Raw genomic sequence first — 22088 nt, forward strand, 5'->3', positions numbered from 1 at the left:
ACTATGTCAAAGTTCACACTCGGTATGATGTGGTATAGCCCGGGGGTATCCATAATCGTGTTCAATATGAAGTTCATATCTAGGGTCTTAAGACCAACATTTGAAGCTAAAAATCTTTTGAAACTTTTTAAAAAATTGATTAGATTTGAATGAAGGCAAACTTTGCTCAGCCTGCAGTTTTTCTGTAACATTTTACTCTTTTCCTGAGATCCTACCTCCCCGTATCTTCCTAATAGAATATTCCATTTACCCATTTTCTGGTGACGTAGACACAAGCCCACATTTCGTGTTGCCAGAATATCGAATATCGAATATCATTTTGTCAGCGCTTTTTACCAACAATGAAATGGCTATAATGCGAAATAAGGAACTAGTACATGGGCAGGACACTTAGATCAAGCTGGCTGTGTTCTTGGAAGACCGATATCTGACGGGACAAGACGCTCAGTTCGTTGACCTTGTTACAGAGGACTTGGAGAGATTTCTTGAGGTTGGAGATGAAACAAGGTAAGGCCACAACGATTTAATTTTATGGATGACATCCTCTGAAGACTCCCAAACTAGTGCGCGCGGGCAAATAAAAAACATCCGGCCAAAAATAAAAATGCTACCAAACCACAGGAATACAAAGCTGGTATTGTGAATTTGTGGCAGTTCCCGGCGACGTACATCTACATCCTACATGTCAAGCTGGCACATGCTGGCTTTTTGTGGAATTTACGAATCGGCACTGCATGTATCTACCGAGTTCTTGAGTTGTGGAACTTCGGCAGCCTTGGTGCCAATCATCCAGAGTTACCACCGGCTCTGTTAGCCTCCTTCGCAGTCTTGTTGGGCGTCAGCGTTTTTCTTTGAGCGACGCAAGTAATATGCCGCCGCGAGGGACGATAAGCTGTCGAGGGAGTTTTTGCCACGGAAAGAAGGTTTCGCGCTCCAACAAGACTGCTTCCAGTCGGCGACTAAAAAGGGCTATTAAAAAACACTTAGGACCGATTGGTATGGATGTGTGAACTTCCCGCAATAAACGCCACCAGTGCAGGGAGGTGTTCACGCCCCGTTGCTGGACGAGCCAAAAGTTGCAACTTTCCTAGCCGCCAACCCGTCGGTAGAATGCCAACCATTCCCGAAAACCGAGCCCTATCCACTCGATCAACAAAATCCCGTAGTCATTGCTGCTTATTTTAACGAAAACAACTTTGAACAGATCACTACCACAGGAACCCGCACGCTAAACTGTGATATTGCTGGGGGACGTGGACAGATAAACAAAGTGCCGCTATGTTGTTTGGTGGCGGGTTGATCTCACTGGTCATGGGAGGGTTACGCACCCCTCCACAGCAAGTTGCGTAATAGAAAGTACGGCAAAGTTTGTCTTGGTTTTTTTCTTTGCATGGAACGCTAAATATGCACAACATTTACCAATGTTCACTCTTTCTCTGTTGGGACCGTCCGAACTACAATGCAAGCTACTAATAAAACCAAACGTTGACAAAGGCGAGCGCATGTCAGCCTTCTCCATGCGTATCTGTGAATTACCCTTGCGCGGACATGTGAATTGCCCCTGCACAAACATGTGAATTGCCCCTGCGCGAACATGTTAATAGCGAGTCTCTGAAATGCTGGCTTAATCCAAGGCCCTTTTTAGTCGCCGACTGGAAGCAGTCTTGTTGGAGCGCGAATCCTTGAAGTTCTCTCCGCGGCAAAAACTCCCTCGGCAGCTAATCGTCCCTCGCGGCGGCATATTACTCGCGTCGCTCACAGAAAAAAATAACGCCGATGCCCAACAAGACTGCGAAGGAGGCTACGGCTCTGTATTGTCGCTAACTACCATGGGCTACCCAGGACTAGAGCCAGGCCAGCACCTCGGAGGACGTGATTTTTACCTTCGCCAAGAAGGTTATGTTTTCAGTAGCGTTTGTCTGTCTGTTTGTTTGTTTGTTTGTCTGTGAACAACATAACTCAAGAAGCTTAATATGGATTGTCATGAAACTTGGTATGTGGGTAGGTCTTGATGAGTTCTAAAAATGATTAGATTTTGGGCCCCCTGTCGGCTTTTGTTGGTACTGCAGCAGAACTTCCAGTTTTGATATCTCGCAATCTAGACATGCTAGGGTCACGAATTTTGGTTGGTAGATAGCTCTTGGGGTAGGGAAGAAATGACATGAGTTTGGGCCCCCTAGCAGGTTGTTCTTGAACTGCAGGAGAGTTTCTTGAAAAAATCTCTGAAGGTGGATATAATTTAAGAACCGGTTGACGGATTGTCATGATTTTTTCATGATGAGCACTTATAATTCCATCTGTCTCTGATGTCTAATACATGTTTTGTACTTATATAATTCCCATTCCCACTGCAGAGTGTTGGTATTCCCAGCAGTGAACAACTTCCACCGTTTCCTGATTCACAAGACAGTTGATGACTTCTCCTCGCTGGCCAGCTACTCTGTGGGGCAGGGGGAGGAGCGCAGGACTGTGGTCTGTTTCCTGTCCATCAGGTATGGAGCCAGGCCAGGCAGCACAGATTAGAGCTGCGTACCGGTCCACCTACGGACCGTAAAAATAGTATCGGTCCGGTCCGATAAAACCGAAACATCGGTGGACTGTTTTTTTGGACCGGAACAAAAAATTAATAGTTACATGTATTATTACTTGATCACTACACACAAGGAGGTCTGCCAGGAAAATGAACATCCAGTGTTAAAATTAAGAGATTTAAACAACTTATGACGTTTTGTCCCAAGTTGAGTATGGGTCACTAAGAGGGTGACTGAGAACTAGTGAGAAGTGAGATAGGAAACCTAGTTACATTATCCATGGTTATATTTGATGTTCTTTGAAAGATACAGGACAAATTGTCAACACTTTATTAATGTTTCTGTCATTATTAAAGAATTTCAGTAGAACATGTGACGCGCGTGAATTTTCAGGTACAGGTACAGGTCCATACCTGGACCTAAACCTCTGTACCTGAACCTGATGTTACAAAAAGGTACGCAGCCCTAGCACAGATCCTTCTACATCATCACAGAGCTCAAAATACTGGGTGCATGTGCACCTTAGTGCAGTCCCTCCATGGTGCACCCAAATTTGGAGCTGTGCACCAATTTTTTCTGTGGGTGCACCAGTGCACAAAACTATTTTTGGAGGTATTTTTGTACATAATTATCAAACTATAACAGCATTGCAGGATATTCTTGGCATCACTTGTTTAAGATTTTGAAGTTAGCTCCCATCTCAGATTCAATTGCTGAAATTGCACTTTACAGTGAGTGAGTGAGTGGTTTAACTTCATGTCAGAGCCAGCTAAATTATCATGTACCAAATATATATTATTTCAAGCACTAGAATGCAAACTGAATTGTAAGGAAATCTTATAAAAGAATGAACAACATTTGAATTTTATTTCATCTTTAAACCTACAAACAGGAAAAAGACCAATATACATATTATGCACACGACGACAAATTTTAGGTAACAATTGCTTGGAAATTTATATTATTTATATTTATATTCTGTAATCATATGTTGAAAACGAGATACACTTTCTACTTGACTGTACAGCCAAGAACTATTCGATAAGAATGTAAGAAAATGTCAAAGTAGGACATGTTTAAACACTTGATGTCATACAAGAACGAATGTACAGTAGACAAACTATGTAATTATGTTTCCAAATGTTTCAAAAAGAGAGAAGAAAGGGCAACTAACAGTAGATGATAGGTAGTTTATAGCATTATTGTCATGATTGTAATGTATAGATTCCTAGCACTTTGCATTAGAATATAGCGTACCAGTATGAAATACTTATGTTTTACATACTGGACATCCTCTTGTGCATTTAGTCCATCTGGGCAAGAACATGCAATAATAAAAATTCATATCACATCATATCATTAATGATGCACTGACCAGTATCCCTCCCATATTTCGATGGATGACAGGAAGATGCCAGGGGAATTAGAGCCATCGAAAGAGAAGAAAATGGCACAAGATTGGCGCAGGGGTCAAAGGGCACAAGAGTTGGATTGCGAAGATGACCGGACACAGAGCATGCCCAGTAGAACCTCAGCCGGAACATCACAGGCTGAGACTCCTGCTCGGACTAGAGACAGGTGAACAGTCAGCATGTTTATCTTAATAAAGGTGTCGTTGTTGTCCTTGTTTAACATCTAATATCTCGCTAGACGCGGTCTCTTGGTCCTGGTTTGCCCTTGGTTCAGTTCAGAGTCAACTTAGCTTGTCTCTAGGTATTTAACCAACCACTAAGTATCTGATACCAGCCCAGAGAAGAACAAGAAACAGTCATGCCTTCAAATACCAGAGTTATCAACCAAGAATTGAGGTATTCAAAAACTTGTATTTCCCCAGAACTATCGTAGACTGGAACTCGTTGCCACCAAGCACAGTTGGGGCATCATCACTAGAAAGCTTTAAACAACTCCTTCAATCAAATGTGCAAAGATTGAGTGTAACAAGTCGTTTGGTGTGATATAGCTAGTTGCCTCCGCGCCGCGTGCCTGCGAAGCTGGTGTGTTATGGCCAACATCAACGTGCTGATGGCTTTGCCACGCTTGTTTGGTTGGTGAGGTCAGAGGTCACGGTAGTATGTTGATGTTTTTCAATGGTCTTGTTTTGGCATGTAAATTGAGTATAGGGACTGTCACTCATATTGTCTGAAAAGGGCTTCATTACTTTTTACGTTTGTTTGTTCACTTGTCCAGACGAACCAGGAGACCAGAGGTACAGATGTATGTGCCCCGCCCCATGAGAAACAGGCTGAAGAAACAAGAGGACACCATCAACCCACCAGGGGCAGGTTCTGCTGACGCTAACCAATCAGGAAAAGAAAGGGGAGCATCTGAAATAAAAGACAAGAAGACAAGACAGCAAAGTAAAGGTAGACAAGAGCGAGAAACTTTAAATGAAAGAGGAGAAAAATTTCAGAAGAGTCACAGAGAAAGCACGCCAACGAGATCAAAGAAACACAGATCAGCTAAGGAGCACACACAATGCAATGACAGAGGGAAGATAGATGATGGACTAAGGCAGAGGGAGACAAAAGAACTAGCTAATGTAAAACCTAACTCACACAGGAATGACAGACAAGTATGTAGAAAAGAGAGAGAAAATGTCAAGAAAACAGCTGAGATTGCAAGGTCAACAGAAGAAGAACTGACACAGCCCTGTGCCGTGGCAGCAGCTTCCTATTGTGATGAAACAGAAACTCTGCAAAATTCAAAGCATTTGCACCTCCCTGAGCAGATGGTAGCATTCAAGGAAACTCCAGGGAAAGATGAGACAAAGGATGTTTCAAATGTGTACTCACTTGAAGAACGGCAAGTCATTGAAGATTCCGACACTTTAAGACAAGAGAATGTTATCGGTTCCACTGGTTCTAAATCTGCTGAAGGTACTTCCTCACCCAAAGTCCCAAATAATGAAGGACAGAGTTTCTCTAGCTTTGACATGCAAAGAAAGGCTACCTCTGTGTCTACAGATGTCAGAATGTCTTTTGAGGATGATTCAGGAAAGACAGAATTGTGTAATGAAGTAGTTCTAAAGGATCGACTCACAGAGACTAAAAATCTGTCCAGCAAAGAGTACCAAGGTGATCAGTCCCACGCACCTGAGCAAACATTTAATGGCATTGATATTGACAGTGGTCTAACTAGTAACAAAAGGAATAGAGACAGAGGTGGAAGCAAACCTGGCACCACCAGCTACATCCACACAGCTGGCTGGAGACAAAACTCCAAATATTAAACATGTTCCTGCTGACACCAGAAATGTTACTGACGGTGAAGATATGACGCCTGGTAGTGAAACTCCTTACCCAGAAGAAATAGCTTCAAGCTCAAGAGCAGGGGAATACACTGGTCTCACAGACAAACAAAATTCTGACTATACTGAAGAAAATACACCTCCAGAACTAACACCACCAGAAAACAGCCTTGCTCAGAAAAGCCCCAGGTATCATGAAAATGATGATGAGGATAACAGTGAGGAATTCTGGGATGCAGCAATGGATCCTGAAGATGATGATGTCATGACAGGAGAGCAGGAGGCCAGCTGTGAGGATGGACAGAAGGGCGTGGCTGTTGCCATGGAAACAGATGAAGACAGCTGGGATGCCATGTTTGATGATGATGGGGAATGTCTCAATCCTGATCAGATGAAAGAGGTAAGGGTTAAACAAAATAAGACAACTAGAAAGGCAGACATTTACTTTGGAGCAAATGTAGCGGATGGCTTCACCACATTTTACGACATGGCAGGGAAAGAAGGAGAAATACAAGGGAAAATTCTTTACATTGATATAACTATAGTTTGAAGTGACAACAGTTGGATAGCTACTTGGGGATATTTGCCCACTCTACCTTCATGTCAAACTTCGTGTTATTTGGCCCAAAAATGAAGGAGTTGAATCAGTTTAAAGAAATGGAAGAAGAAGGAGGAGAAGAAGCATGAGGAAAAACAATATGTCTTCACCGCATAGTGGTGAAGCCATAAAAAGTAAGGCAAACTAGGAAAGGCCAACCTCTCCCTCCCCATGCAAGAATGGACTGATCCAAAGTCACCCCTGTGCAAAAGTGGAACATTCCATACTAAAAATGTTCCTCCCCCTTCAAGAATTGACTCCTCCAATACCAGGGCACTGGAGCCCAAAATATACATTCTTAGACTGAATCAGATATAATTACCTTCGCCAAGAAGGTTATGTTTTCAGGGGCGTTCGTGTATGTGTGTGTGTGTCTGTCAACACGATAACTTGAGAAGGTCTTGATGAATTGTCTTGATACTTGGTAGGTGGGTAGGTCTTGATGAGACCTCAAAATGATTAGATTTTGGGCCACCTGGCGGCTTGTCATGGTACTGCAGCAGAACTTCCGGTTTTGATATCTCATGATCCAGACAGGCTAGCGTGACGAAATTTGGATGGTAGATAGCTCTTGTGCTGGGGATAAAGTGACATGAGTTTGAGCCCCCTAGTTGCTTGCTCTAGAACTGCAGGTGGGTTTAATGGACAAATGTTTAAAGGGGGATAACTCAAGAACCGATTGATGGATCATTGTGATTTTTGGTATGTAGGTAGCTTGAGTGATGCTTGACATAATGATATTACAATTTTGCAAATATGGATGTAATTTGCATAATTAATGAGGAAATTCTATTTATCAGCTACATTCCATAATAGGAAGTTCAAGCTTGTGACATATGTTAATAAGAATGAGAGAAACACAGGTAGATATCGATTATGCAAATGAAGACTCAATTTGCATAATTAATGAGAAAATATTATAATTGCAAAGTGGTAACTGCCTGGAATTTTATACTTGGGGTGTTTGAAAGTTAAGTTAAGGTGAACATAATTAAACATAACTTATTCAAATAAGGACCTCATTTGCATAATTTATGAGAAAATGTCATCATGGCATTCTTTGTTAAGACTGTCTTTTGGTGGAGAGTATGATCAACAGATATAATTCATGCAATTGAGGATCCTATTTGCATAATTAGGGGGATTAATATATAATTTCTTAATCATAAAAGCTAACATCATTTGGCGAAGGTATGAGATCGTGGAACTCTAGTTATAATTGAAAATTCCCAAGTAAATAATTTTGAAAGGGTGTAAGCCAAAGTTGTGATTAAAGTTATTTGGGCATACAAAATGTATGCAGCGTGCAAAACACCTGGTTGCCCAGTTGCCCCGGGCAACCAAATTTTACTTGGGGCAACCTACTTTTGAACCTAGCTATATATAGGTAGCCCAGTGTGCTACCTGAATTTTAAGAATGCCCCCCCCCCCAAATCATGTCCACTTGGCTTGCACCACTGTATCCGGCAGATGCTTTTTAATTTTAGGTATTAATGGCTATTACTATGTAGTATCAGTTAACTAAAGGCTGTTAGAAATGTTGTCGAAGGCTTATGTATGTAACATTACTTAATTTGAGGAAAGTAGTAACTTATAAGTGTGACAACCTAAAATTCTGATGGGCAACCTAATCTTTGCCTTAGGTTGCCCACCAGGTCATTTCAGCTCAAAGGAGAAATTAAATCCATTTGCTAAAATTGGCAGAAAAAACATGTCAAACTAGAAAGTGTTCAATTTGGTGGAAACCTTAATTCTTAGTGGTAGCCTGCACCTGGTGTCCAGTCTATCCAAGCCTGATCCAATCAGTGCACAGTGAAGACAGTTAAGTTCAACTTCTGTTTAATCCAGGATGTTTGAAACTTGTCTTACGTTACAGTTACTGGCGGGTGTTAAGACAGTTAAGGTGACAACACAGAAACCTAAACATGACTACTGGAACTGGAAACCCAAGGAAGTCCAGCTGGAGGAAGGTCAGATTTAGAAATTTATATATTTATTTATTAAGTTTTACCACATACAATATGCACTGTGGATGGCATGGCGAAACAGGTGTTTCTGACATGAAATACCTTTTCAAAGCCCCATACCAATAAAATGACAAAACAATACAAAAAGTAATCAAATCGCATAATACAATTCGAGAAACAAATGAATAAACTTAGAACTACAAGGCAAGTCAACTTTAGTTATTAACATTGTGAGAACGTCTAACCCTCGGAAGACGGGGAACAACAGACAATAAACCGGACAGTGAGTGAGTGAGTGAGAGTTATTGATTCGAGACAACAAATAACGACAGTTATATAGCCAGCAGTGATATCACAGTTATATTATTAGCGCGGTCTTGTGGCCAGACAAGTAGCGCAACCACAAGATAACTGCCACGTACAGGGTTGCTCTAAACTGTAGGTTTGGCAAAATCTGTTATACATAAATGAGGAGAGTTTCCTCTTAAAGGCAACCACATCAGTTAGGATTGAATCCCTAATTCCTAACCCTCTAGTATCTGCATCAAGCTTGTTCCAAATCGTTGTAACACGTGGTATAAACGAAGATGCAAAAGAGGATGATTTTACAAGACTTGTTGGAACTAGCATGTGTGCCCTACAGTAGAGCTGCGGGGTGTTCTTGAAGAGAAGTCAGCCAGCCTCGCATGTTTGATAAAATTATTGTAACTCTTGACTGGATTTTAAAAATTATAAGATACCAGTAACCAAAGGCTGACACACAAGCAGTGTTCCACTTCATATTATCAAGCTCACTCTTGTACTAGGTTTGTACTGTGACGTTACAAATTATAAAATGATAGAATATATTAAGTTTTTACAAGTCATATTTTTTTGTCTGCAGGATATGAACATATTGTGGAACTATCTGACTTTCCATCTGAATTCAAGACACCAGATCTTGTCTCCGCCCTGGCAGAATTCCAGTAAGTCACACAGCTTTGAATTATTTCACAAATTATTTATGCCACAGCAAGTAATTTTTATGGATGACATTAGCGCACGCATTAATTTTTGCCTGATTTTGGAAAAAAAATGTTTGCCTTCTGACATTGGTCAACAACATTTATAATTGCTGAAAATGGGCAAAGATGTCTGTTGCTATCCCGGAAGGTGGATGGCCGATAACTATGAAGAGAGGAGACAAGAAAAGACTCTGATTTAATGTTTTATTTCTTACTTTGATGCAGGGATATGTGATGCTGGCTGTGTATATGTGATGTTCCCACTGAATCAAAACCATTTGTACAATAATTATGATTGAGTCAAAAGTTAAAAATGTAGGAACCTTGTTTTTTTCACCCGCTCGCATTAGATTTGGAGTCTGCGGAGGATGTCATCCATAAAATTGACTTGCTGTGGCCTTATGCCTGAGTCTCAGTTTTCCATTATATGCAACATAATGATACATTTTTGGACATACAACATTTACAATCCATGTATATTTTTGGTTCCTCACATATTTACCTTTGACTGACCACGTTTAGATCTCAGGGCTTCAACATAAAGTGGGTGGACGACACTCATGCGTTGGCAGTGTTTTCCACATGTGCAGTGGGTATGTCACTTCAACTGTTTTCTGTTGTTTAAAGTTAAAACTTTTGGTCCAACAGAAAAAATTCTCTCATCTAGAGCTTTCGACCAGTCACTCTGGTCTTCCTCAGTAGACTGACCCAGTGAAGCTTGTCACGTGGCTTCTTTGAAGTGTGACGTCAACACTGGGTCAAAGGCATCTGTTAGACGATGTCGGCCCCCGTCACGGTTCAATGTAGGGTAATGGGCCCTGATGTATATGGCTTCCTTCACCCCTCACTAGAAATAGTCTTGTCTACTGAGGAAGACCAGAGAGACTGGTCGAAAGCTCTAGGTGAGAGAATTTTTTGTGTTGGAACAAAAGTTTTAACTTTAAACATGTAACTACCAACACAGATGAACTTTCATGATAGTGTTTTCTGTTGTAGTAGGGCTGGATTTTTATTGATGATGTCATCTTCATACTTCATACATACATAGAAATTGATATGAGATTTTTATTGATGTCATCTTCAGACTTCATACATACATAGAAATTCATATGAGAGGGCAGAAAAAAAGATGCCTGACTTTCAACATGTACTGTGAGTGCAGAAGCTTCCACATGGACATATTTTGTGGTATGAGGAAAAATGTGGTTTTTGGAGTGTTTAAATTTACTTTGTTTGAAATTGAAACAACTTTGTAGTATTGCGGACTCAGGCCACACCAATTTAATTTCTTGGTTAACGGATTTTTCTAGAAAAATAATGGAGCGGGCGGGCGAAAATAAAATAAAAAACAGGCCTAGGCATCCTACATTGTATTATGGCCCAAAATGGTACGATAGGAGCCATGAAGTCAACACACCAGGCTGGTTCAAAATTTAAACAATGAATTTTGAACTTGAATTTATGGGTGCACGGTCACATCAGTCTGGCCTAGTCTATATAATATATACTACCACTATGAGGATTCTATAATGAAAAGAACTAATTGTGTTACACTGCCCTTTATGTTAGAATTAAGGTGGATGAAACTTCATGCAACTTGCTGAAATCATCATTTTAGTAACTACAAACTCTACATTAATTTTATTGTAAACAGTCTCGGATACATCGTAACAGTGTAATGTAGTATTCTGACATGTTCTAATGTTCTTTTTCAGCAAGAAGAGCTTTACAAATAACAAACCCACTACTAAGAGTTAAGCCCATGTCTGAGGCAACTGAACAGTCTAAGAAAAAGGCCAAGAATTGTGCAGGTAATGTAATGTTGGACTTGTACATAATTATATACAGAAAACATGAATGTAGGTACCTAATTACCTCCATGAAAAATGGAGGTAATGTTTTTGACGCGTCTGTGTGTGTGTGTATATATGTGTGTCTGTGTGTGTCTGTGTGTGTGTGTGTTTCCGCACATTTGTAGTCAGCATAACTTCAGAATGCCTTTATGGATTGTGATGATATTTGGTATGCTGGTAGGTCTTAGGAAGCTGAAGGTCAAGGTCAAATATGGTGGCTGACCTTGGTACTGCAGCAGAACTTTTGTATTTTGAGGGAAAACAGATGTGCCGGTTATGCAACAAAACACCAGCTGTCAAAGACTTCTAGCACAAAACACGTGTGGTCAGGCAGCGCGCCTACCCGGTTTGATTGATGTTCTCCCTCTGGAATAGACTACATGTACTGAGTTGACAGCCTGACCTATTTTAGGACAAAAACCTGTGTTATTTTGTTCTGTACTGTAGTGTAGTGAACTGTGTAAAAACATTTACAAAAACTCATATATTTCATGGAGGTTTGAGATCTCCGAATTCTTGTTCAATAATGGGCTGATTTGTACAGGCCCAAAAGTGTAATTTTTTTGCGTGCAAACAAGCCCGCCACCACTGCCCTACATATTGGTTTTCCTGTGGCACATCCAAGGTGCATCACATGCGGTGGTGGGCTTGTTTACTAGCCTTCGTAGCAGGCTTATAGAACTGGGGGTGTGGTGGTCTTCGGCTGTTTTCTGAAAAATGGGGGTAATTCAACCAGGCCGGCTATGTTGTCTATAATATGCAATCAGAAAACAGCACATAAAAGAACCAAAAAACCGTGAAGACTCCCAAAACCCCAGTTTTTGGCATGCTATGGAGGCTACTTGTTTACATGCTCAAAAATATACATTGCGCATCGTTCATCATACCGCGTACCGGTAAGCAAAATCACTGACCTCTCCTGTGTGTGTGTGTACCAGCCATATGCATGCCTGCGTCCTGTGTGACTGTGTACCCTTGTGCAGCCTCCACATAGAACGTGGAGACCACCACGGTTACAATATGTACCCCAATTTCCTACATTAATAATGTATAATGATTATTTACAGAGTTCCTCCAACCCTTCAAGCCACGTCCCGAGGCCTCCGCTATGGTTGCCCGTCGACTGGTCAGCGGAGCCCTGGGTGTCAGGGCCAGCATACCCAAGGAAAAACGTGACGAAGAGAGGCGCAAACTTAAAGAGGCCAAAGGTCATTATCTTTATTTTTATTTGTTTATCTTGTAGTATTCTAGCTTCTATATTTGTAACTTCAATCTCAAATTTAAAGGAGTGAATTTATTTTTGGTGTGTTTAATTTTGACTTTTATTAGAGTCTCTGTTAAGATGGAATTGTAGCAAGCAGTTATTTGTATCCGTCTCTAGTTTGAGATGCCATCTGTAGTTTGAGATGCCATCTGTAGTTTGAGATGCCATGATTGGCAATACTTCTGATGTTTGATAATGATTGTGATGAAACTAAGCTTCATCTCTTTTTCACAGAACGGAAAAGACTGGAGATAGAACAGAGAGAAAGTGCATGGGAAGGAAGATAGCACCATAGGTTTTTTAAACAACCCAGGCCTGCTCTTGTAGAACAAGCTGATAGGGGGCAAAACTTAATATGTTATATGTACAATGTAGCCTTTTCCCAAGCTACATGTATTACTAAAAAATCTTGATATACTAAGTAGCATGTTCAAAACATAAGATCTGGAAGTTCCGCTATGGTAACAAGCCGCTGGGGGCCCAAGATTTAATCATTCTGAGGTCTCATAATTACCTTGACCTATCATTACCATGATCCAAAGATTTCTCAAGTTATGCTATTCCCAAACAAACAGTCTCAAAAACATAACCTTCACGGTGAAGGTAACAAAAGGTCAAAATACTAAATACCTAAGGTATACCTAAGGTCTTAAAGTTTGTGACAATAAGAAATGTGTGATTTCTAGCTATCCCAACAATGTATGTTGTAAATGTAAGTTTTGTTTTCATGTCATCGGAAATTTTTCCCAAACTTTTTGCAGGTGTTAAAGATTAAGAACTTTTTTTTGCCATTAGCAGAAGATCAATTGTGTTACTGAACATTTTCAAGTTGCATAGATATTTTTCTGAATAAGGAAAACGTCCACGATTATTTGTTTTTACTGCACCTTTTGAAAACCTCACTTGTGTGTGGTTTGTACACAGTGTATGCAAGTGCAACTTTCAAGCTATTCCATTTAACTGTTTCTTAAAATTTTGTATATGTTACAGTAACTGTTGTGTCAAGAATTGCATATTTGAGAGGGGGTAAAACTGTGGAATAAAATGTTTGCCAAGATTACAAGTGTCATTGAGGAAATATGTTGTCAGCAAAGACCACCAATTTTTACAGTGAGCCTGAATGAAATCAGAGTGATTTTGTGCAAGTATAAAGAAACAACAAGAATAAATAAACAACATTGCTAAATTAAATATAGTGTAGCATTGGCTGATAGTAATCTGACCTTAACCCTCAGCCATATACAATGTACCTTGAGTACATACTTATCCCTATGCTATATTGTTCCATCAGATCATTTGGATGGAATAGTACAGTACATGTATAGTGTATAATACCCCAGGTGTACAAATGTCCGTATGATGAGGTGTATCGATGTGGATTAAATGCAACTGAAATTCACGCATAATTAAAATATCAATTTTAATCAAATGAAGTTCTTTAAAATTTGCTTATAAATGCTTTTAATGTGGTCCATGACTACATGGGCACATTGCCTGGTCACAAAATGTTCATGAGATAAATTATCAAACTTCTAACCTCCCTGCTGCAAAATCTTTATTGTTTACAAGGTTAGGCAGTAAGAAAAAGGCTAATATACAATCATGTTAACTGTCCTCACAGCAAGCATTGAAGATTAACTGTCAAACTTGAATACAGAATCTATTATTGAACTGTATACCAACCACCATACTACATGCACTAATAAGGCCACACCAATTTAATTTGTTGTTTCTCAGATTCGCCATGTCCATTTTTTTCTGATTTGCAAAAAAAAAAACATTTGGTTCTACATCAACTGCAAAATGCTCAATGAAAGACATATTTTGGCCCTAACGGTTGAAGAAAGTCCTTTTCTTCATAGTTTTTCGATGTAACAATGCAATTTTGTTTCATTAAAAGTTCAAAATCTATTTATTAATTATAAACCAGCCTGGTATGTTCACTCTATGGCTCATATTGTAACATTTCCAGCTATCATGGGGTGCCTTGGCCTCTTTTTTTATTATTTCGCCTTGTCGCTTCTTTTTTTTTCTTAAAAAATCCGAGAAACAACAAATTAAATTGATGTGGCCTATTCTCTAAATGTCATTTTAAGCATCCAAACTTCTCTCTGTGTTAACATTTTTCTCACAAGTTTGTCTTAATCATAACATGAAGTTGCTACCTTAGTCCCTTGCTAGTGGTGCACAGAACAGAACTTTGTTATTCGTTCTAAGAATTATTTTGAGCAGCGTTCAGTTCTCCTTGCTAAACTTTCCTCCATTCCCTCGAGCTCTGGCCATGGCATGTTTGTGACGCGACTCGTAGAGGTACTTCTGCAAAAAATACATGTATCACACTGGTATGACATAGACATCTGAACATAGACAAAATATCCAGGTCACACTGACAATTATTTTGCATTTGACTGGAATGAGTCTACAGGCCTGGGGCCAACTTGCACTGGTGCAGATGAAAAAAAAAATACGTAGAAGAAATATAGTTGCACCCGCCAAAAATAATAGGTACACAACCAAAAGTACATGTACATGTAGTAACTTTAATAGCATTCAATATTTGCTTACACTATTAACCTACTAAAGCGACGTAGATAGTAAGGCCACATCAAGTAAATTTTATGGATGACGTCCTTTGGAGACCCTAAATCTAATGCGAGAGGGCAAAAAAAAAAACAAGAAGGGCCCTAAAAACAAGATGCCTAGATTAGAAATATACTGAGAGACGACAAATGTTAGGACACAAATTGAATGAGGTGACACAGTGTAACAAGCAAGAAGTCTTTTATTTATCATCAAAACAGCAATAAATCAGGTGGAACAGCAGTTGTCGTCCTGTGCTTTTTGGGGAGATAGATGGAGCGGTCAGCAATTTTCTTCAAATGTGACAGCATGTACCAAACTGAATTCCTAATGGAAGTCTTGCTTGATGCTTTATAAGCTTTGGTCCGTACAAACCTATTTGCGGCACTGTCGTAACTATTTGGTCATAGTTACAGGAAGCGGAATTTCTTGTTTTTTTTTCTAGGAACAGGCCAAAATCAATGCGCGCGCGGACGTCATCCATAAAATTTACTTGGTGTGGCCAAACCTATTAATTACAAAAAATGAAGAAAAACTTCCTGGATTCTGGTTTTGTTGAATTTGTTCCCTTTCCAGTTCTTTATTGGATATTTCTACAGGTTGTAACAGTGGATGAAGCAAACTTGCACCGGAGCAAATTCTGAAAGACAGGTCTGATGAACCTGCTAACAGGCACAAGCCTATAAGGCCTAGAAAAAATGTTGTGTTTCCAGACTGATCCTAGAAAATACTGCCAACCCTAGCATTTTTTTGGATTGACCCCTGCAAGGGACATAAATTTCCAAGCTGATCAACCTTTTAGTGGCTATAATTATTGGACACCTTGCATGGTGATGAAATGTGTTCAATAGGTTTTCCAACATTGACTATTATATTATAATATTGAATATAAGTGTCCTCAAGAAAATTTGTTACACTGTATTTTTTAAGTTATTAGTTGGGTCACTAGAGATTACTAAAAGAAAGAAGGAAAAAAGATAATCCCTGCCTACTGAAACTTTTTTTTCAGTAAGGCCACACCAATGTAACTTGTTGTTTCTTGGATTTTTTCAGAAAAAATATAAAGCGACGGGGGAAAAAAAACAAAAAAACAGGCCAAGGCACTCCAGGATACCCAGAAAAGTTACGATATGAGCCATGAAGTTGAAGTCAACATACCAGGCTGGTTTATAATTAAAATGATTTTGAACTTTTAATTAAACAAAGTGGCATTGTTACATTGAAAAACTTTAACAACTAGAAAGAAAAGGAGTTTCTTCAACCGTTGGGGCAAAAATATGTCTTTCATTGAGCATTTTGGACTTGATTCAGAACCTAAAATCTTTTTTTTTGCAAACCAGGAAAAAATAGGCAAATCCGAGAAACCACAAATTAAATTGACGTGGCCTGAACGGGAAACATGTAGGTGAGGCTCCATACATATACGTAACAGTTCTTTAACTTGCGTAAGTGCAACATGAATTCATGATGCTTATTAATTACTAGTACCTTCCTCATCTTGGGGATCTTCCCAGACGCTTCCAGCTTGGCTCTCATCTCCCTGCGTTTCATGATGCGGTGGTACTGCTTACCATTCACATACAGGGGCTCTTCTTCTGGATCCCAGCCTGTAGTCTGCCTCACTGCAGTCATGTGGAGTTGTGCTGCAGTCAAGCTGACTGCAGAAGGTTCAACAGGGAAAATATACATTGTATTTGGCTCAGAGCTTTGCTGAGGTGGAACTGACTAAATGTTACCTGAGTTTGTTTATTGAGATCTTCATTAGATTGGAAGTTAACTCCATACTAAACTCTTCCTGGAGTCCAGCAAAATGAAATGAAATAAGTCCATAAAATGAAATAACAATTATTTATTATAATAATAAATTACTTTTAGCAAATAATGATAAATAAAACATACAAATCATACTGAAATTATGACAAACTTGAAACAGAATCAATCATAGGAAAAAAAAGTGAATTGGAGGTCAAATAATAGAATATGTATGAAATGAAAGTAATAATCGATGTACTTTCCAATCAATACAAAATTGAAGTACCAAAACAGTAAACAAATATTTGAACTGACATAAATTTATAGCAAAAAATATGAATAACAAATGAATCAATATACACTCAGCAAAATATGATTCCTTTCAATTAAATGATTAAATAATGACTAACAAAAGAATAGATCTCACTCAAAACTTAGTGGAACAAAGGCAAGAGTGTAGTAGTGCAAGCTGTATGCAGAAAAAAACACACTTTGATTCCTAGCATGCCTTTTTCCATCATACATAGCAACTCTAGCAAGGTATATTTTAATTCATTGCTAATTGTAGCTCACTCACTCTAATTCTAAGTCGAATGCTTTTCATATATGGCCAATTGTCCAAAGACAGGTTGACCAAGAGATACAAGGGAGCAATTCAAGGCAGTTTACAATATACACAGTTCTGTTACACTCGAGATTTCAATGCCCCGTCTAGGAAAAGTCGGCACAATCATTCTGATGTCAGCTCCAGGAAAAGCACAGAAATGCAGAAATAAGATATAGAGATGCAAAAAGATATGCCTGAGGTGGGCGATTGGGAAGCTTGCTGCAGCGTCTCCAAAACTTTTGGAAGGCCGTACAAACTCCATTTCTCAGCCATCATGATTAAAACCCAACTTATATTTACTTTTTTAATTTGATACTTCTAACATAATGTGTGTATTTTACCAACTTTTGTGTATGTCATATTAGTGGTATCCAATCCTGTTCTTAGACTAGCTCTAGTCTTGTCTAGTACTGCTTTTACCCAGAATAGTCTTAGACTAGCAAAAAATTAGTCTAATATGTCAGACTGCATATTTTGGGATGGAATATTTCTCATACTCATAGATAGTGCAACAGGGTGCAATCAAATTACCAAATGCCTTAGCCAATCAAAACTCTTGCCCATATTATATTTGAGGTGAATTTTTACCTTTTATATCTATTATTATAGCAGGGCTCGAAATTCATTTTGGGGAATAGGTGCACTGGTGTACCCAACCTACAAAATTGGGTGCACAAAATATATTTTAGGTGCACCATATAAGATAAAATAAATAGAATGTCAGCAAAAACTAATTATGTTTCATTTCTCAAGTATTATATATTATACTTTTCTTGATAAATGAAACACTATTTATTTTATCTTATATGGTGCATCTAAAATATTTTTGTGCACCCAATTTTCTAGCTTAACGTAAACTAATGAAAATAATTGGGTGCACTGGTGCACCCACAGAAAAAAATTGGGTGCACAGCTCCAAATTTGGGTGCACTAAGGTGCACATGCACCCAGTATTTCCAGCCCTGTATAGCGTTAATGGATGCCAAACTATTCTGAAAAGTGATCAGAGGAGCAACCCGGAGCTTAAAAGTAGAATGGATGCCTGGTATCAATTGGTCCTGTCCTTAGTGCTGAAGGACCTTTCCAGTCCTTAGTGCTGAAGTGAATAATGTAAACAAACACTGACATCCATTTGGCAAGACTGAATTGACTGTACCTTTCTGGCCTCCCTTTTCTGACTGGTCTGCCTTGTTCTTAGTGTCCAGTAGCAGCATGCGAGTGGGCACACCGTTGATGAGTAGAGTTGCTGTAACTCCGTCTCCAGCACCAGAAATGGGAACTGCTGATTTCTGTAGCAGGAAGACAAACGGCCATGAGACTGTCAAGACTATTGAACTTGAGTTGATTGATTAGGCCACACCAATTTAATTTGTTGTTTCTCGGATTTTTTCAGAAAAAAATATGAAGCGACAGGGCGAAATAACAAAAAAAAAAAAAACAGGCCATGGAGTAAACATACCAGGCTGGTTTATAATTAAAACAATAGATTTTGAACTTTTAATTAAACTAAATTGCATTGTTACATTAAAAACTTTACGAACTATGAAGAAAAGGTCTTTCTTCAACCATTGGGGCCAAAATATATCTTTCATTGTGCATTTTGCAGTTAATTTAGAACCAACAAATTTTTTTTTTCTTTGCAAATCAGAAAAAAAATGGACAGAGCGATCCGAGAAGCAACAAATTAAATTGGCATGGCCTTAGGGCTAGAAAAAAAATGTTACGTTTCCTGTTTGTTGACCGACCCTAGGCTGTTTTTGGGGGTGGACCCCTGCAAGGGACATAAATTTAAATTTTTCAAGGTGATCAACCTTTTATAGTTCCAGGATCTGACACCTGAGTGATACTGAAAACATTGCACAATTGGTTTTCTAACATTGACAATGAAAATAAAAGTGTCATCATGCAAGATTTTATATGTTAAACTGTATAAGTTGGACCCCTACATGCTTATAGATATCACTGAAGTTTAAGAAAAAAAAGAAAAAAGAAAACCCCTACCTACCGACTCAGGACTGAAACAGGAAACCCACCTTTTTTTTTTCCTGGGCCATATACAAGCTTAAAGTCTGTTTTCTGTACATACAAATACAGCTGAATCATAAAAACTGATCTAAAGCAATAAAATAATATCATATCGTGATAACCTGATGAATCTAAACATTGTGAAGCATGATTTCATACCTGTCCTGAACCCATGGATAAAAGGTGGGAGGGCTGCAGTGTTGACATGCAACTGGCAGTTGGCTTTGGTGGACTCACAAAGCCGGAGTTGTTATTAACTGTGACTGACGGAGTTGTGTGTGTGTTAATGCCTGCTGTGTGAGAGAAAGATTTGCTCACAGACACAGGCTGTTTAGGGACTGGGTGGTCATATGAACTGGTGTACGGACTAGGAATACTCTGTATGTGGGTGTTATTTGCCAATGATATGATGCTTGCTGATGGAGGTTGCGTTGTTAGGAGGTCATTACTTGAGTGAGTTGTGCCGAGGGTTAACGTTGCCGGTACCTCTACATCAACATGACTGTCCAGGAAAGAGAAAGGTACAAAAGAGGAGGCTGTGGTCTGATTAGGGATGCTGGGTGGAAGGTAGACATCTGGAAACGTAGAGTGGAAGGAGACAGGGTCAGGGGGGAAGGTGGTGATGGAGGAGGGGGGTTCTGAAGTCTCCACGGTGAGGTCTTCAGGCTGTGAGTTGTAGCCATCATATCCGACATTCCCAACTGTAGGCGACTGCATCCTCAGTTCAGCGGAATCTCTGTGCCTGAAATGAAAAACAACAACATACAGTTTAAGAAGCTTTAATGATATGATATGAATCTTTATTGCATGTTCTTGCCCAGATGGGCTAAATGCACAAGAGGACATGCAGTATGCAAAACATGAGTATTGCGTACTGGGACGCTATATTCTAATGCTAATTGCTAGGAATTTATACATTATAACAATACTATATACTACCTATCATCTACTGTTAGTTGCCCTTTCTTCTCTCTTTTTGAAACATTTGGAAACATGATTTATTACATAGTTTGTCTGCTATACATTCGTTCTTGCATGACATCAAGTGTTTAAACATGTCCTGCTTTGACATTAATAAGACCATGTTGATTTGATTATATGGATGACATCCTCTGGGAACCCCAAAACTGATGCGAGCGTGCGAATAAAAAAAGGTTTGGCAACAAAAAAAATTGCCTTCATTATGAAATCTAGGCGGTCATGAAGGTTTAACAAATGACTTAACACACAAAGTACAATTTTATTGGCATGGTGAATAATTGTCTCCTTGTCCCTTGGAATGGATTTTGGTATTCTGCGTCATAAGTATCGTTTTCCAATATTTTTTTTCACTTTACGACATTTTGCAGCTACTTTGTATGATCAAGGACATTCTGATGGAAGCTCCTTGGTATGATTTACAGTATGGTTGAATGTTTTTTTTTGGAATTAGATGAAAATTCATGCGCGCGCGGATGTCATCCATATAATCAAATCAACATGGCCTAATAAGAAAACAAATCCATAGACGTTTATCAAAATTTGCTGTGGAGATAAACAAGAAAGCAATACTACAACTGACAACTTGACTTGTGCAATAAAAATAGTTCTCGGACACAGTTACTAAGGCCACACCGATTTAATTTTATGGATGACATCCTCTGAAGACCCCCAAACTAGTGCGAGCGGGCGAAAAAAATAAAAATCCGGCCAAAAATAAAAATGCTACAAAACCACAGGAATACAAACCTGGTATTGTGAATTTGGCGCATTACATAGCGACGTATACGACAGGCCGACACATGCTGGATTTTTGCGGAATATATGAATCGACACTGCTGTACGTATGTACTGAGTTCTTGAGTCTTGGAGCTTCGGTAGCCTGGCTGCCGTCAACCAGAGTTATCACCACCATGCACTACCCAGGCCTAAAGCCAGGCCAGAGCCTCGGAATACGTGATCTTTTTTTTTTTTTTTTTAGATCGGGCGAAAATCAATGCGCGCGCGGATGTCATCCATAAAATTAAATCGGTGTGGCCTAAGTTACAATCCTGGGTGCCATGCTCTTAGATATACTAGTATAACATAAACTTGTTACATAAACTTATAACGTTAGCTCTTTACTGTCAGCCTGCCAAAATACTAAGTTAACAATATGGTAACAAATTCAGTAACAGAGACCAAGGAATTGACCTCCTAAGACCATTGCAAAGAAGTAGCCTGGTATCCAGTCTGATTCGTGGTCGGGGCCGCAAGAGCTCTGGCCCGCCCGCCTCACATAGGTTTCCCGGTGTGTATTTTCACGAGAGATTGATTAGTACTCTCCAAGCAGAGGTTTNGTTAGCTCTTTACTGTCAGCCTGCCAAAATACTAAGTTAACAATATGGTAACAAATTCAGTAACAGAGACCAAGGAATTGACCTCCTAAGACCATTGCAAAGAAGTAGCCTGGTATCCAGTCTGATTCGTGGTCGGGGCCGCAAGAGCTCTGGCCCGCCCGCCTCACATAGGTTTCCCGGTGTGTATTTCACGAGAGATTGATTAGTACTCTCCAAGCAGAGGTTTGGGTTTGGGGGGTATTTTTAGTGTGTTTTTAGGCTTTTTTATTGGGGTTTCTCTTTTGCACTGAATTTGTTTCCACCAATTTTTTTGGTGGAAAAAAAAATTCAGTGCAAAAGAGA

At 39.4% G+C, this 22088-nt stretch overlaps 1 protein-coding gene across 1 annotated transcript in view; it reads left to right on the top strand.

Annotated features, from left to right (window-relative positions):
- The first annotated feature begins 27 nt into the window (after nt 1-27).
- The window catches only part of LOC109476662 (coiled-coil domain-containing protein R3HCC1L-like), a 25302-nt gene continuing 3241 nt past the window's right edge, over nt 28-22088 (top strand). Inside the window, 11 exon segments of the mRNA XM_019777663.1 lie at nt 28-45; nt 395-507; nt 2355-2492; nt 3939-4109; nt 4719-5667; nt 5669-6178; nt 8253-8346; nt 9227-9308; nt 9870-9940; nt 11063-11158; nt 16559-16711. Coding sequence (XP_019633222.1) covers nt 28-45; nt 395-507; nt 2355-2492; nt 3939-4109; nt 4719-5667; nt 5669-6178; nt 8253-8346; nt 9227-9308; nt 9870-9940; nt 11063-11158; nt 16559-16711 — 2395 coding nt within the window.

The sequence above is a fragment of the Branchiostoma belcheri genome, unplaced genomic scaffold, assembly GCF_001625305.1.
Source record: "Branchiostoma belcheri isolate BF01 breed outbred unplaced genomic scaffold, Haploidv18h27 scaffold388, whole genome shotgun sequence".
Taxonomy (NCBI): domain Eukaryota; kingdom Metazoa; phylum Chordata; class Leptocardii; order Amphioxiformes; family Branchiostomatidae; genus Branchiostoma; species Branchiostoma belcheri.